General features: G+C 38.7%; 3 protein-coding genes and 1 long non-coding RNA gene across 7 annotated transcripts; 1 reads left to right on the top strand and 3 right to left on the bottom strand.

Annotated features, from left to right (window-relative positions):
• Nucleotides 1–208: 208 nt before the first annotated feature.
• Nucleotides 209–7,274, bottom strand: LOC112790156 (GTP-binding protein OBGC, chloroplastic). 4 transcript variants are annotated; one of them, XR_003196530.3, is made up of 8 exons: nucleotides 6,783–7,274; nucleotides 4,968–5,972; nucleotides 3,826–4,099; nucleotides 2,827–3,118; nucleotides 2,570–2,729; nucleotides 2,228–2,336; nucleotides 1,795–1,940; nucleotides 209–613 (listed from the first exon to the last, which is right to left on the bottom strand). XR_003196530.3 is itself a non-coding variant. In XM_025832416.3 (7 exons), the coding sequence occupies exons 2-7, from the start codon at nucleotides 5,918–5,920 to the stop codon at nucleotides 1,845–1,847; spliced, it is 1,884 nt and encodes a 627-aa protein (XP_025688201.1). In that variant the 5' UTR covers nucleotides 5,921–5,972; nucleotides 6,783–7,274; the 3' UTR covers nucleotides 1,617–1,844. The 4 variants fall into 4 exon arrangements, 2 of the variants coding, with proteins under 2 accessions (XP_025688201.1, XP_029152815.1); XR_011879715.1 differs by having other exon boundaries at nucleotides 4,968–7,260; XM_025832416.3 differs by lacking the exon at nucleotides 209–613 and having other exon boundaries at nucleotides 1,617–1,940.
• A 2,251-nt stretch (nucleotides 7,275–9,525) lies between these two features.
• LOC112770169 (uncharacterized) lies at nucleotides 9,526–11,415 on the bottom strand. Its single transcript, XR_003186585.3, has 3 exons — nucleotides 11,058–11,415; nucleotides 9,872–9,945; nucleotides 9,526–9,765 (listed from the first exon to the last, which is right to left on the bottom strand). It is a non-coding gene; the product is annotated as an uncharacterized lncRNA (long non-coding RNA).
• Nucleotides 11,416–13,111: 1,696 nt separating this feature from the next.
• On the top strand, nucleotides 13,112–14,288 carry LOC112775934 (protein MAIN-LIKE 1-like). The gene is made up of 4 exons (XM_025819851.1): nucleotides 13,112–13,461; nucleotides 13,520–13,735; nucleotides 13,826–13,913; nucleotides 14,049–14,288. Exons 1-4 carry the CDS (start codon nucleotides 13,112–13,114, stop codon nucleotides 14,286–14,288), a joined length of 894 nt encoding a protein of 297 aa, XP_025675636.1.
• A 1,406-nt stretch (nucleotides 14,289–15,694) lies between these two features.
• LOC114927463 (uncharacterized) lies at nucleotides 15,695–16,186 on the bottom strand. Its single transcript, XM_029297411.1, has one exon. It carries the CDS (start codon nucleotides 16,184–16,186, stop codon nucleotides 15,695–15,697), a length of 492 nt encoding a protein of 163 aa, XP_029153244.1.
• Between the last annotated feature and the right edge of the window lie 266 nt (nucleotides 16,187–16,452).

Raw genomic sequence — 16,452 nt, 5'->3', positions numbered from 1 at the left:
GTCGATATTTAATTTGTCATATTAATACTTGCATGGAACAGGATAATGACATTGATATTAAAATCAAAAAATAAAAGACCAAACTGGTCGCAGATTGATAATTATTATGGAAATTGTAATGACAATACCACTTGGTACTTTCTTAACCACCTATCATAACATGGTCTTTTCTCAAAAAAATACCCAAAAAGAGAAAAAGAAAGAAACAGTCCAGCTAACATGTGCTATTTTTTATTTTATTTTATCGATGACTTGATGTCAATATTCAAATTTGACTTTCAACATGACAATATTACAAAATTGTTTCATTATATACGGTCTTCATTACATCATAAATTACATGTCTCATCTCTAGGTAACTTAACTGCTTTCACTTGGGAGCATACGAAGATGTTCCACTTCCATAAAAGATTTAAAATGTAAATGAAGTAAAGAACCACCATCGTGAAATGGTAGGACAAAGCATTCAGTTGGCATGCTCGATACTTGTGCGTAGCTTCTCATGATCTTTATCTCCACTTCTATATTGTGTCATTTTGATTGCATAGTGTCACGGCCTTAGACACACTTCAACGCTATCGTGCCGACATTTAGACTTACTCAATCTCTTCAGCTAAGACCAAGTCAGTCTAACCCTTAGTAATTAACAAGAAAGCTAAGAACACAAGAGAAATGAAACTTTGGTAGAAAAAACACTTTATTATTCAAGTGTTTGTTACAAATGACTCACACTCCCAAACTCTAACTCTCACCCCTATTTATAGCCATCCACCTCCTCAATAAATAGTTAGAATTAAATCTAATCAACGGTCTAAATTAATTATCTAGAACATTCACTATAAATATCTATCCTACCATATTTCTCTAAATATTTTTAGATTATTCCACACTACTATTCATACTTCTATATACATTCACACTCTTTTAGATTACTCTATAACCTTCCAAAATCTTCTAAAACCTTCTAGGATATTTCAGAACCTTTTAGGACATTCTAGAACATTCCAGAACTATCTAGAACATTCTCAAACACTCTAGAAAATTATACAAACACTGTTAAATCTAACTTTCTAAAATTTACCGTGACAATAAACTCCTACAGAAATTGAACATAAATTCACATTAATTTCAAGGTCATCCCAACTTCACAAAAGCTAAGAAAACATGTTTGAAACTAGAAGTTATACTGATCGCCGTGGAGATAAAAAGATATTACAGATAACATCCTTCAGTTCGTAAAAGTATATATGGATCTTTTATAAAATTTAGGATATCTAACACTGGGTATCTTATATTTTATAAAATGTGACACGAACATCCTTTATAAAGTATAAACATGATACTCACCAACTCAGACGCTCAATACCTTGTAAAAATGTGACATTAACACCCCCCCCCCCCCTTCTCTTCCTCTTTTAAAGATGACATTTACCAACATAGAAGAGAGGTCAATGTATGTAAAGCATGACAAATCAAGAGGTGTAATTTGTGATATCATCTAACCCCTGGGGACGTAAATATAGTTTACCATTACAACAAAGAGCTGATGCCAATGTCCAAATAATAGGATAAATTTGAACAAAATGGCAATGGTATGAATATAGAAGCATAGAGAATAATATAAAGGTCGTTACCCTCTGGCTTTGAATGTTATAGGTGCCATCATGTTTATGTATGAATGTTCTAGAAGAATATTATCCATTTCATAACAGAGGAAACTAGGGTATTCAACAAGGTTACTGAGGAGTAAATGAAAATAGCAAGGAACATAATCATTATGAGAAATCTCCTTACCTAAGGCACAGATGCAGCACACATCATAAAAGCAAGAAAATAGAGTGCCACTACTTCCATTCAGGCCACTTAACTGAATCTGTGGATACTTTCTTCATTCTTGATGTACTAGATGTGTTTGAGGAATCATGCCATATCATCTCCATCTGACAAGTAGCAAAAAAATGGTCATTGATATGCAGAAGAAAGATAAAGATGTTACAAAAGAGCTTCAAGCTATATATATATATATGAAAACTTTCTTGTTTCAGCAGCTGCAGATGATGCTTCCAGGTTGTTCATTAGGTCATGACAATAGTCCTCCATTCTTAACAACAAATCATTCCAAGTGAATTGGAAGCAGTTAATGATAACTCCATTCAGTAAGACCATATACTAGCATGTTATTCTATGTGTGAGCAAGAATTTCAATGAACAGAGACAGATGACACACCTTTCCAACAACCACTGTGTCGCCTTCTTTTACACCGAGTTTCATAAGAGACTTATACACACCACAAGCTTCAAGAACATGCTGGAATCTTCTCTCTGAATCATGGTATCTATTAAAGATGCAAAAGTTTCCATTAGACTAGGAATTAATAGGAGCTACTTCAAGCATAGTGGTACCAAATATGATGCACATTTTTTCACCCCAACACAACCATCAAATAACAACTCATATGAATTTGCAAACAACTAAAAAGTAAATGTACAACATTGGTAATAAGAAAGAAATAATATTATGATTTTTTCTTAATTTTTAAGTTTGTCACATTTTCATTCTTCAACCTACCGCCAATTTGTCATTTGGATAAAACGTTGTAATCCAGCTCCAACTACATGCCAAATATTTGACTTGCTGTCGTGAAAAATTTCAAAATCACCAATGGATGCGCTACGCTGCTTCTGTACTGCGTCAGCAACATGGTTCAAGTTTGTCATATCTTCTCCATCTGAAACAGATCAAATTTGTTCAACTAGAGAAAAAATTTAAAAAAAAAATATTTCAGAGTCAATATAACTAAGGTAAAGCTTAGAGGGAGTAATAACCTTCATAGTCTTCCATGTCTTCTTTGCTTTTACGCAAAAGCTCATAAGCGGCACAGATAACTTCATGAGTACCTTCCCTATTGACAGCACTCATACAAAAGGGTGTGATCCCACGAGATAGTAGCTTTCCTTTGAAGGACTCCCAGTGTTTATATCCCTCTGGGAGGTCCATTTTGTTATAAGCAACTATAAAAGGCTTCTCAGCGAGTTCAGGATTAAACAGCTTCAGCTCTAGACGAACTGCATCAAACTCAAGATCTGGTTGTGGCGATGACCCATCTACCACGTGTATCTGAAAGGGGGGGGGGGGGAGTATAATTTGACTTCATGATACCATGCATCAAGAAGGGAAGGTTCATACAGGGAAAAATATGAACATATTCTACATAGGTGGTCGATGTTTAAATCAATAGAAATAGATAGTTCATTGATCACTCTTTGGTTCAATTGCAAAATTTAAAATCAACACAGATATTACAGAGATTCAGAATAGATTGGGTTCAAAATCAAATGATATATTTAGAGAGAAACAAAACAGACATGCTTTAGGTAAAAAAAAAAGGAACGTTCAGTGGTTATAATACAGATGATTATGAGTCTAATTTTCCAGAAACTGGCTGGTGTTTTCTGGCCTTACATCATGGGTGTGGTAAGTGGTAAATCTAATGTGAACACAACTCCACCACGATAAAGACTTCTCAATGTAAGCTATGTATAAAAGGACAGCCCAGAGCAAAGCATTGCGCATTATGCAGTTTGGGAAGGGTCGCACCTAAAAAGATTAATGTACGCAGGCTAACATGATGCAAGTATCAAAGTGTTGATTCCACGGCTTGAACCCATAACATAAGGTCACTAAGGTAATATGAAGACAATTAAATCGTTGCTCCATAGTTCCCCTTCTTATGGTAATATATATCTAGCAATATAAAGCAGAGAAGGGGGGGGGGGGGGGGGGGGAGGAGGGAATTATATCCCATCTCAATCAGAAACACCTACCAGGGCGGAACACCTTTCAGTGTGTCGAAGAAACTCATGACCTAAACCAAAACCTTGGTGTGCTCCTTCAAGTAGACCTGGAAGGTCTGCTACTACCATTGTTGAATCATAGTCAAAGGATACAACACCCAGATTGGGTAGTAGTGTTGTAAAGGGATAATTTGCAACCTCTGGCTTTGCAGCACTAACTACACTCAAAAGTGTACTTTTCCCAGCATTTGGAGCACCTACAATACCAACATCTGCAACAAGCTTGAGCTCTAACTCCAACCACCTGATCAAAGAAACAATTAACAAAAGTCAGTAATCTATAGAGTCATGTAAGCCACAGGCGCTAAAGAAAGGTCACAAGCTCAATCAAGTAGAAAAGTTTTTCCTTTCAAATAAAAATATCCATATTTTATATAAGTATTGAACATGACCAAACATCTGTTCCATGCATGTTTGGATAAGGAAGGCCTGCGTTTTGGCAGCTTTTATGGTCAAAGAAAAATAAATCTTGAGATTCATGGGCATCGGTGCATCACCAATCACTGAACAAAAAATCTAGAAAAGAATAAATGACAATGCTCTTTCATGTTGTAGTGATACATGATATTGATACATGTAATGCACAAATGGCAATGACAAGTTTACTTTTTGTTAAACACAAACCACATTGCATCGCTGAAATGAATATAACTATCAGTCATCAAATCAAACATGCTTCAGTAGAAGCAGAAGCAAAAGCAAGCAAATGCTAAGTACACAAAGCAAACTTGCCATTGCCATTTGTAGAGAAGGGGAAAGAACACTCTTTGTTTGTCTATCTAAGCTATCAACCAAGGCATTGTTAAGAAACTATTAGTGTAGTCTACTTCGGGTTCTCTTCAAAAAAGGAAAGACAATTGTGATTTCTAAACTGTTTTGAATGCGAAGTGGGTGGTAGAATAATTTATCTCGAGTTCAAAACAATATATAATAGGCCAGTTTATAACAAACTATAAAATTCGATCACTTGCATTCAAACATGTATTGATCGAAATATTTTCGATCTCACACACAACAACAATAATACACACTATTACAGCCTAAAAGAATGGATTATATAAAATAACTCACATTCTGTAGATATGAAACAATTAGTATTAACATAAACTTACATTTCTGGGCCCTCTTCGCCATTTTCAGCAATCTTGGGAACCTTATTATTCCCAGACTTGAATGAAGCATTCCCTCTGCCACCTCTTCCACCGGGTAGCAGCAGAGCCCTCTGCCCAGGTCTCACCATCTCAAGCAGCACCTCCTCCTTCCCTGCCTCCCTTACCACTGTTCCCGGCGCCACCTTCACCACCGCGTCCTCTCCCTTCGCACCGCTCATCATCCTCCCCTGCCCATGTGCTCCTCTCCCTGCCCTGAAGTGCACGCTCTTCCTGAACGGCAGCAGCGAGTTCATCGATCCGTCCACTTCCATGTACACGTTCCCTCCTCTCCCTCCATCGCCGCCGGAGGGACCGCCAAGAGGTACGTACTTCTCGCGGCGGAACGCCACTACGCCGTTCCCTCCATCGCCCGCCTTCACATAGATCTTGGCCCGATCGAAGCACCGCATCACTGCAGGCACTCCTTTCTCCTTCACTGGCTCTTCTTCGAAGCTCAAAAACTCATCGTCTTCGTCAAATAACACATCGTCTTCATCAAATAAGTCATTGTCTTCGACTTCATCCCCGCCTTCCAATTCAGCAGTGCCCTTTCCCTCGAAAACCGCTAGTGTTTCGTAATTTCCTTCAAAATTGTCACTGAAATCTTCTTCTTCTTGATGTTGCTTGTTGAAGTTTACAGGGGTTGATTCAGCGAGCTTGAGTTCATGGGAGGTGCAGGAGGAGGGGTCGGAGTAGTCGTCCTTGGGGGGAAGGCGAGCATAGGTGGTGGCTTCGCCACCAGTGAGTAGAACCGGTTCGGGAGGGATGGAGTAAGTGGTGGCGGTTTTGTTGTTGTTGAATTTAGGGTTGGATTGGTGGGGCTTCTTGGTGGTGGTGCGGGTGGGTCTGTTGTTGTGTGTGTTTGGGCGAGCTAGTGCATTAGGGGAGAAGCACACTGAAACGGAAAAAGCCATTCGGCAATGTCTCTAGCAAGGTTGTGAGAACCGGACCGGGGCGACTGGTACACTGGTTCAATGGTTTGACCAGGGTTCAACCGAAGTTCAACCGGTTTAATTAAATATTTAAATTCAATCATTTTTAATCTAATAAAATTCAAGATTTCACAATTTCACATAATAAATTGTCCATAATTTAGGTGGAAACTCATGTGCAGTTAACTTCACGTAAAGTTGATAACTAGGAGTCGATAGCACTTGAGTTTTCACAATGTTCTACTACCAAAAGAAACAAGATTGACACAAGTTTTCAACTAAAGAAAGACACTAATCATAAAAAATCATAATCATCATTAAGTGCTTCAAGATCTTTAATATAGAGTCAACAAAAATTGTTCCAACAATAAAATCAACTCACAATCAGAAAATCAGAAAACCAGCAACAACATTATGGCAGAAAATAGCAACTCAGAATAATAAAAAATTAACAAAATCAGTAGTTCAATATTATTAACTCATCAGCAATAACATTGGCAGAAAATAGCAACTCAGAATATAATAAAAAATTCAATTAGTATCAAATCTCTCGGAAAAATCCCTCAGAAAAATTCAACACTTTCATATTGTTAAACATCTTAAACCCATCTTGTTTCGCTTCAACTCCATTATTACTGTTACTAATTTACTATTATATTAACAACCAACATAAACATCACGAATCTGATTATTAATTTTTATTTTATCAGCAATCAAATGAACAATATCACAAAATCAGATTACAAAATTATTTTAGTTTAACCTATAATTTTAGAAATAAAATAAATAAAATCATAAAAAAAAGGGAAAAAACTGGTAAAGAACAGAGTGAAGCAAGCAGAACCGTAGCAAAGAGGCGAGCAGAACAACGACGTCACTCCAAGAAGCAAGCAGAACCGAAGTAGCAAGCAGACGTCACTCGCGGTGGAGAACGGCGAGGCAAGCAGAGGCGACGACGGAGCAGCCCTTCGCGGCGGCGACGCCAACAGCTCCAAGCATGCCTTCGTGCGACGTCGAGGAGAAGAGGAGCAAGGAGAAACGAGCAGATTCAACCCACGGTCTGTCCCCGCCGGCGGCGACAGCAACCTCTACCGTAGGAGAAGAGTTCGGCGATGGGATGGTGGCTGGGTTCGTTAGGGTTAGATTTTTCGCACTGAGAGAGAAAGGGGGCGTGGGTGGGATCCGGAGGCGTTGGGGCTGCGGGGTTTAGAGTTCTTTAGTTCTTTGTTGTTTCAATTTCCAATTTTCACTTTTCAGAGAGAAGATAGGGTGGGATGAGGCTGCGTTTTAGGGATTGATTTAAAAGGTTCTGAGACCGATTTATTAGTTTATTATTAGTCCAACCAATTCAATCGGTGGTTCAATTAAAAAAACTATTTTAAAATAGAATAATAAATAAATTATAAATAAATATTCTAAAATATAATTATAGTGTAAGATAATTTTTAAAATATGTTCAAAATTTAAAACACTACATAAAATATCATCAACCAAATTCATATGATCTTATTAAAATACAAATTCAAAAGTTAAATAGTAAAAAAACATATCTAAATATTAAATTCCAACATCATGATTTATCAATCATCAAAATTCGTAAGAACTTATTGTAATTTTGTAAAATAGATAAGAAATTAAAAACAGCCGCAGCACAATGAGAAATCAAAAGATCATCAACAAGACCATATCTAAATTCCGCCTACAGCATTCTGCAACAAACAAACCAAAACATTAACCAATAATCACAAAACACTAAACCTTCACCCAACAATTACAAACAAAGCCAGCAATTACAAACATTAGCACATTACAAAACATTCCAAAATACTAAATCTTCACCCAACAAAACCAGCAATTACAAAACAAAGTCATCAGTAAATTTGAACAAAAAAAATTAAAATCCATCAGCAACTAGTAATTACAAAACAGAGCCATCAGTAAATTTGGACAAAAATTTTAAACTAAATCATTAAATTTGAAACAAAAGAATTGGAAGATGTTGATAAAATAAGTCAGCATCAACAGGAGGTGCAGTTACTACAGGAGAAGATTAAAGAACACTTTAAGGCTGGCTCTCATACAACTCTCACTGTGACAGAAATGGCAGAGAAGGTTGATGAGATGGTCAACAAAGTAGTCATCTTAGAATTCGTTGTTTCCTCACAGTCAACTCTTGTAGTGAGATGGAAAGCACAAAGTAACAAATTGATGAACTTAATGCTCTTATTAGAGTTCTTGAATGTGATGACAGTAAAACAAGTTAATGCTCTTATTAAAGTTTTTAACAGAAATTTTAGACTAAATTCAGTAATTACAAAACAGTAAAACACTAAATCAGACTAACAGAGCCAACCATCCGTAAATTTGAAAAAAAATTTACAGCCATCACCAACCAGCAAATACAAGACAAATCCATCAGCAATAGGCAATTCCAGAAGATTACAAGAAAAATGGAACCACCATGATTGAACAACGATTTCAGAACTTCAAAAGAAGAGGCGGAGGCCACTAACCTTCGATGGATGGCAACTGGCGACACGAGGCGATAGGCGAGACGACGGCAAGCGGCGACCCGATGGTGAGCTACTCCAAGCCACGAACAGAGAAGCCGACGAAGATGAAGACGACGTGCCGAGCCATCTGGGTTCTCCAAAACGGGGAAGAGGAAAAATCGACGGCGCTGAGGACCTGAGGACGGCGGCGGCAATGAGGAGCTTGGGACGGCGGCGGCAATGAGGGGCTAGGATTTTGCATTTTTGCTTTGCTTCAGAGGTCTCACTCTTTGCACGAACTGAAGGCAGAGTGGGGAAGGTTTGGTTTGGTTCACGAATGGTCCTGCATTTCAATTTTTTTTCAAATAAACAAAACGGCGTCGTTTTATCCGAACCGGCCGATTACCGATCAGTTCAACCGGCCGATTCGTCGGTTCTCAAGCAGTTTTTTTCCAGCAATTATAACCAGCGGATCAGACCGCTTTTATCATTGGTTTTCGGTTAAATCGGTTCAATCGGCCAATCCAGTCCGATTTTTAGAACCATGAATTTAAGGTGTTTTATTTTTTTTTCGGGTAAAATGACACTATTTGGGAGGGGTAACACCGAACTGAAAAGTAAAAACCTTTAAAAATGGGCTAATTTTAACAATTTACTAATTAACCATCGGTTCGACTAATTTTTTGACTAATTATTTGTTAGATAACTTGTGAGATCAATCGAACTACTCTAACAACTACTTAATTCGGTTAAATCGGCCGGTCCGATTCGATTTTCTCTAGTGGATGAGCATGACGATACTACTACACAAAGGTATCAAGTTATCAACTAGACAATGTTACATGTATTTATTTGCTACATAGGTTGAAGTTTTTCATCTCAAGCAGAGACGGCAATTAGGGGTGTAATCGGTTCAGTTTGGTTCAGTTTTGGACCGGAAACTAACCGAACCGACCTGATCGATCCTATAATAATACCAACCATTCAGTTGGCTGCTGGTTGATCAACCGAACCGAACCGAACCGAACTAACAGCGGTTTGGTTCGGTCGGTTTTTTCGGTTTTTTACACCTATTGATCAGAATTAAAATTATCATAAAATAAAGTTTAAAATCTTCAATAAATTAGAATAACAAGAGTATATCACATCCAAATTCAATACAAATTCAACTTAATTAAACATAAAACAAAGACAACTAAAAATGTCTAGCAAAACAACAAAAATAAACACACTTTAAACTGAAACAATCACTTTGTAACAAATAAAAACCAAAGAGCCACCATGCTTAACCTGAATCCACACCAGACTCATCATCTTCTCCGGTTGGTGCAATTTCTACAAAAATAAAACAAAAAAAATTAATATATATTATAAACATAATATAGATTATAAATTATAAACATAAAGCATAAAAGGAACTACAAATTTCTTTTTTGCATACCTAATTCAAGTTTCTCAAACTCTTCAATAAACTCCTCAAAATCAGTTGTCATTGGGCTGTTCATTGCTTGTTGGCTGCATATATATAAACATAACAATGAAAAATTAGCATTTTAACTCATCAACAGCACCAAAAATTATTAATTGTAGCATTCAAACTTGTGAAACATATTAATTATATGCAGCCATATATATGCACTTATGCAGCCATGTATATGCACTTATGCAGCCTAAATTATTGCATGAAGAAACAGTAAACCCATGTGCCATGTACCTATTTCTAAGCTTCATTGTGAAAGAACCATGGTTCTAAATTAAGTACTGCAGTAATCTTCATTGTGAAAGAAACAATAAACCCATGTGCCATGTACTCTTTATTTTCTAAATTAAGTAATCTTCATTGTAAAAGAACCATTGTGAAAGAAACAGTAAACCCATGTGCCATGTACTCTTTATTTTTTAAATTAAGTACTCTTTATTTAATCTTTCTGTGTTAGTGTTATCAAACCTGCATCAAAGTAATTATTGGTCTTTTGGTCTAGAAAAGACTAAAGAGTACTACTATTCACGTTCATTTTTATCCCTAAACTTGATTTATTAAGTATGGGATACTGCATGACATAATGCAGATATAAGGACATGATAATATTTAAAATTTTGTGGCTAATTACAATATCCCAAATCCATAACTTAAAGAAAAAAGAACACCAAAAATTAAATTATGAAGATACTTAAACAGAAAAAGGTATCCAAATCCCTCAGCTTCATAGACAGAAAAAGGTAAATATCTAATAACTTGCAATAAATTTTGAAAAAAAACCAAAGATCAGGGAGACAAAACCAGTCCTAAAGATTAATCAACGAGAAAATTCAATTAGGATTCAAGTGGCCAGACAGTGACTAAAGTAGGTAAAATATCTCTGTAAGCACCAAATTTTTTTTTATTTTAGTTATGAGTTAATATTCAAAATAAATTGTGAAAAAATCAATGAACAAGAACATTGTGAACACTGAACAGCAACAGCAACAAACTTTCAATCAGCCCACCAACAAACTTTATTTAATTTTTTATTTTTTATTTTCAATTCAACGAACAGCAACAGCAACAAACTTTCAATCAACCCACCAACAAGAACATCTAATAAGTAATAACTTGCAACAAATTGTGAAAAAATTGAGTTACTAACCTCAGAAGACGACATTGTGAGTTGCAGAAGAAGGCTCGGCGACGAGGACTGCTTACTGCTGGACGGCGATGAGGACTACTGGACGGAAGAACGGCTCAGACCGAGATCGACGACGGCAAGACGATGGCGTGAAGACAGCTCTCTGCAACGCCCGTGATGGAGATCGACGACGTCCTTCACGGCGACTCGACGACGGCGCTCTCTGCTCTTTGGCTCTCTAGCTCTCTCAAGCTCTCATTCTCTCAGCATCTCAGGCAATCAGGCATAGAAGAGAAAGATGGAGGTTGTGACTTGTGAGGGTGTGACTTGTGTTGTGGCTGCGCTGAGTGAGTAGGGATTGGGGGTTAGAGGATTGCATATTAGGTTAAAGGGTAAATGTGTAAAAATAAGGTTTCTGAACCAATATTTCGGTTTGGTTTGGTTCGGTTCGGTTTTTACTGAGCCAACCGAAAGCTGAACCGAACCGATCGGTTTAATTCAAAAAAATAAAAAAACCGGTTTTTTCAATTTTTCTTTCGGTTGTTATAAATTTCGGTTCGATTTTACGGTAAAATTTGATTCGATTCGGTAACTTACACCCCTAACTGCAATCAATGGAAATTGGAAAATCGAGCACCGACTCCGAGGAAACCTTACCATGTGTAGTGAAAAGGTAATTTGATGTTTAATGTTGGTAATGAATTTCAAGAAAAATGCATCTTCAAAATTGTTTTGATGGAGAGTGGATAAAGGCGCAGTTAATGGAAGATTTAGAATTTGACTCCTAAAGATTGAAATAGATTTTGTAAACACTTGAGCTGAAGGAAAAATATCAAACTTGCATGTATTGTCTCTTCTTTTATTTTTGGCTAATTTTATTTACTTCAATTATTATTAGGAATATTTAACTTTTAGAAGGTGGAGAAAAAAGTTAATCGGAAAAATTAAATAAGTCATTAATAAATATGATGAAGACTGGAGAGAGAATTTAATTTTGAAGGATTATATTTTATTTGGCTAAAACATTAAAAAAAAACAGGATTTTTTTCATTTATAAAATAAAATAAATAATTATTTTTTCAGAAAAGAATTTCTAGCTTTATTTTCAAAAATACTATTTTTTTTTTGGGGATTAATAGCAAGTTTGCCGCCCCCTCCGGCGAATTCTATGATGAGTTTGACACACTATATATACTGGTGGGATCATTTTGGTTTGTCGACTTCTTCTTTTATTCTCTCTTCCAAATTTTTTTCTGTTATTTTTTTCTGCCTTTTCGACATCCGTGAAGTTTAGTGTAGACGATTGTCTCAGTTCCAGGTTAGTAAATAATAATCTATTTTTTTATGTTAACTTGGTTTACTGTTTACATGTTAGATAAAATTGTTAGGTATAGATCGTTTGTTAGTTAGAATAACAGATTTATTGTTTACATGTTAGTTAGTTAGTTAGTTAGTTAGACATACTTTTTAGTGTTGTTATGTTAGGTATATTATTTTATGTCACCATTTTTTAGTATAGTGGCTGTCTATCAACATATTAAAGAATATAGGAAAGTATATTATTAGATAATTTAGTTAGAGATATAAAATTGCGTTGTGAATTTGAAGGTAATTACGTGAGCAATAAAATTTAGGGTTGAGTTAGTTATAAATTAATTACTTACATGACGACGTCAGTTAAATAGAGTAAGCTTAAAATTAGTAGCTTTATAAGCTATTTTTCATTTAGTTTATTTTTTAATAATCTAGTATGTGATTTTATTTTACTAGATTGTGTTTCGATGGAGCAACAATTATTGGTTATGAGCATGAGATGTATAGATTGGATCAGGCTGAGCACATTGCTGGGAGGCTTGATCGAGTGGTATGATTTTTTAACCTTTTTTTTTAAATTTTATTGTATTGAAGAAAAAGTGAACTTGCTATTGTATTTATTCACGGTACCTTTTTTTATTAATTTTTTTTTCGTTTGGTAGGTGCCTCGGATCTTGCGCACCAGACGGAACTTGATAACACGGCTGCCGGAGTAGATTAGGCCATATCTGAAACGAGTCGGGTTTGAGTTCGTAGCATACATGGTCGAGTTCGAGCATGATTGGTCGCTTGCCTCGGCGTTGATAGAGAGGTGGAGGCCTGAGTCCTATACATTTCATTTACCGTGCGGAGAGATGACTATCACCCTGCAGGACGTGGCATATCAGTTGGGACTTAGGATTGATGGTGATCCTGTGAGTGGATGCATAGGTGGGTGGGAGCAGCACCACCAGGTATGGACCATTGAGGAGTTATGTGAGCAGATACTGGGTGTTATTTCTGGCCCAGAGGACAGACAGTCACAGACGAAGTGGACTGTCAAGCTCACTTGGTTCCACAACACTGTTTGTAGAGAGCTAGAGCAGGATGCCATAGAGGAGCGGCTGATGAGGTATACAGAGGAGCGGTATCCTCTTCCCCGATGCATCTGACTCTCGGGTGCATATCAGGTGGCTTCCCCTGCTGGAGGACCTTGATGCATGTGGCCGGTTGTCGTGGGATTCGGCTGTGCTGGCATGGCTGTACCGCCAGATGTGCCGGGCCACGGAGCATGGTCAGCGCAACTTGGGAGGATGTGTCAGCTTAATGCTTTCTTGGGCCTACCACCGTATTCCATTAGTACGGCCCGATGGGTTTGATGCTTGTCGCTTTTCTCTGGTCGAGAGGTATTATAAACACTTACCAAGTTATTCAACTCATTATTAAGTTGCTTAATAATAATAAAGGCTAAAATATTATGGTTGTTGGTTGTGTAGGTGGGTTCAGTACCGGCCGGACAATGCCACAGGCGAGAGTAGGCTGAGGCAGTACAGGCGTACACTAAATGGGATTGAGATGCTGAATGTACGTTATTAATGTTTAATTTTAAGAAATTAATGTTTAGTTAACTGTTGTACCTGTTGCATATGAATATCTGAATTTCGTCCTGCATCTATGTTCTGTAAACAGGTTAAGTGGACTCCATATGCTAACTCATAGCTGGTTGGACTTGTTCCACCGGCGATAGCAGAGGCGGATGCCTCGGCAGCAGTTGTTTGTCCACTGCTGTGCTTCGCTATCGTCGAGTGGCATCAGGTGGATCGGGTAGTACATCAGTTCAATGGCCTGCGGCACATTCCCACTAGGCCACTGAACATTGACGACATGCACAGGCTAGATGGGAGATTTGGTCTCGGTGAGTGGTTCCCGCATCTGCTTGGTGGCTGGCATGAGATGTAGGATGCTCGGGCCGACCATCGTCTTCCGATATATCATCATATAGACTTGCGTCTGTCCCTACCGTATATGACATGGTACCTGCAGTGGGCGCACACGAAGTTATTCGGTCTGGGTGACCAACACTTAGTGCCTGCTGGGGTGGTGCCAGAGGACCTGCCCATACATCATCCACTTGCTCTAGACCTGCATCAGCCAGTGGATGGTCACCTGCCGGAGCTCAGGCCAACTGCTGAAGGAGGGAGAGGTAGGGGACGAAGGCGAGGCAAGGGGAGAGGCAGACACGACGGAGGCCGCGGGAGGCAGGATCCCGATGAGGTTCCCCGCCAGAGAGACCCTGTCAGCACACCAGCTCATCGTGCCGACGATGCAGGCCAGACGGTGGGATCATTGTCAGGACCTGTGCCTGGTGACTACTTTTCTTTGAGGCCGCCTGGGTCACATCATTTGGAGGTCGGGACCAGTCATCAGGGGTCGCGGCCAGACGCGAGCATTCATTTTGACATCGGCACGCAGTTTCAGATACCTTTCAGTGCATTAGAGCTCGAAACACAGCCCGACTACCAGCCCATATTGGATATCCAGGACATAATTGATGTCACGTTGATGGTGCCGGATTGGATGACGGGTGCCCTTCACGGAGGTGAGGGCGGATTTAGAGATATGTTGACGATGCCACGGGATACCCAGCCATTCTCACAGATGTACACGACACCACCTCAGTCTACATACTTGCCGCGCCACATCGATACTGATCTGTCTAGCGGGTCATCCTCCACTACGAATTATGCGATGATGATGGATCAGATGAGTACTCCAGCGCCTGGCCCGATCCCTCCACTTGGCATGGTCAGCGAGATGTCAGAACACCACCCAGTGGCATAGCTTGGTGTCTCGATCCTAGGCCCTACGGACGACATGCTGGCCTACGTGGTGGGAGGCGAGGGCAGGGTAAGTGGCATCTAGTTCTTTATGATTGTTGTAGGAAATTAATGTTCAAAATGTCATTTCTTTATTATATAACTTTTATAAGTAGATTACTTATGATGAAAACAGTAGTTATGTATGATATTATATATCACTGCGTTATATATCACGGCGGGAGACAACTTTTGTAATGACTTATAACTTTATGACATTATAGTTCACGACATATAACATTATAGTTCATGCATACATTAATTTATTTAAAACAACTACAACTACCGTCGACTAGAAGATGCACCTATATCACCAAGAGCAGTGCAAGTCCTCCGCGTGTGCCCGATTTGGCGACACAATCCGCACCACTTCTCCTCATTATGCTCAACGTTATCCATGTTGTTACGAATCCTGGAACTCACGGGCCGACCTCTCTTCGCTCTCATCATTCGAGGGTTGGGACGAATTTGGGGACCGTCATACGATGGCTAGTCATCCTCGTGTCCTATTGGTCGAAACTCTGATTTGTAAACATTGAAGACTGACTCCATGCGGTACACAGGGTGAACAAACCGCTTCCAATCAAGCCTTGCATGAGAGCAAGCTGCAAGCATGTGATGACAAGGAATATGAAGAGCCTGAAAATACCCACAATCACACTTGTCCTCATCAAGCAGTACCTGATAATTCTGTTGTTTAGATCCCGGAACTGCCGCTAACTCTTTAATGGTGAAGTTTGTCCTGGACCGATCAAACTGGTAAACATTCATAGTGTTTATGTGCTTCGAGTTGAATTCTATGGCCTTCATCAATGCCTGTGAGAATTTAGCACCGACCTGAAGTTGGGCCAGTGCCTCGGAACCCTTCCTTGCAAAAAGTTCACCCAAACGAAAATAAATTGACTTAACAAGAGCCATGATTGGCAAATTGCGGCAACCCTTCATAACAGCATTAATGCACTCAGAGATATTGGTCGTCATGTGACCAAATCGACGTCCCTCATCAAGATGCTGTGCCCACTATGACCGTGGCATTTCTTCAAGCCAGTATGTAATACCTATGTTTTCGCCCCTCAGACGGCAATAATAATGAGCGAACTCATGATGCGACTTCAAGTACGCTGCATTAATAAGAACCTTCTTCAAGTCTTTGTTCCTAGAGTGGGTCATGAAGTTGGCTGTAATGTGTCTTGTACAAAACGCTTGGAAGACATAAGGCGGTTTCCATAAACTCCCTTCGGCATTCA

The sequence above is a fragment of the Arachis hypogaea genome, chromosome 3 (genome assembly GCF_003086295.3).
Source record: "Arachis hypogaea cultivar Tifrunner chromosome 3, arahy.Tifrunner.gnm2.J5K5, whole genome shotgun sequence".
NCBI lineage: Eukaryota > Viridiplantae > Streptophyta > Magnoliopsida > Fabales > Fabaceae > Arachis > Arachis hypogaea.
The sequence above is the reverse complement of the archived record's forward strand: the minus strand, read 5'-3'. Positions and strand labels throughout refer to the sequence as shown.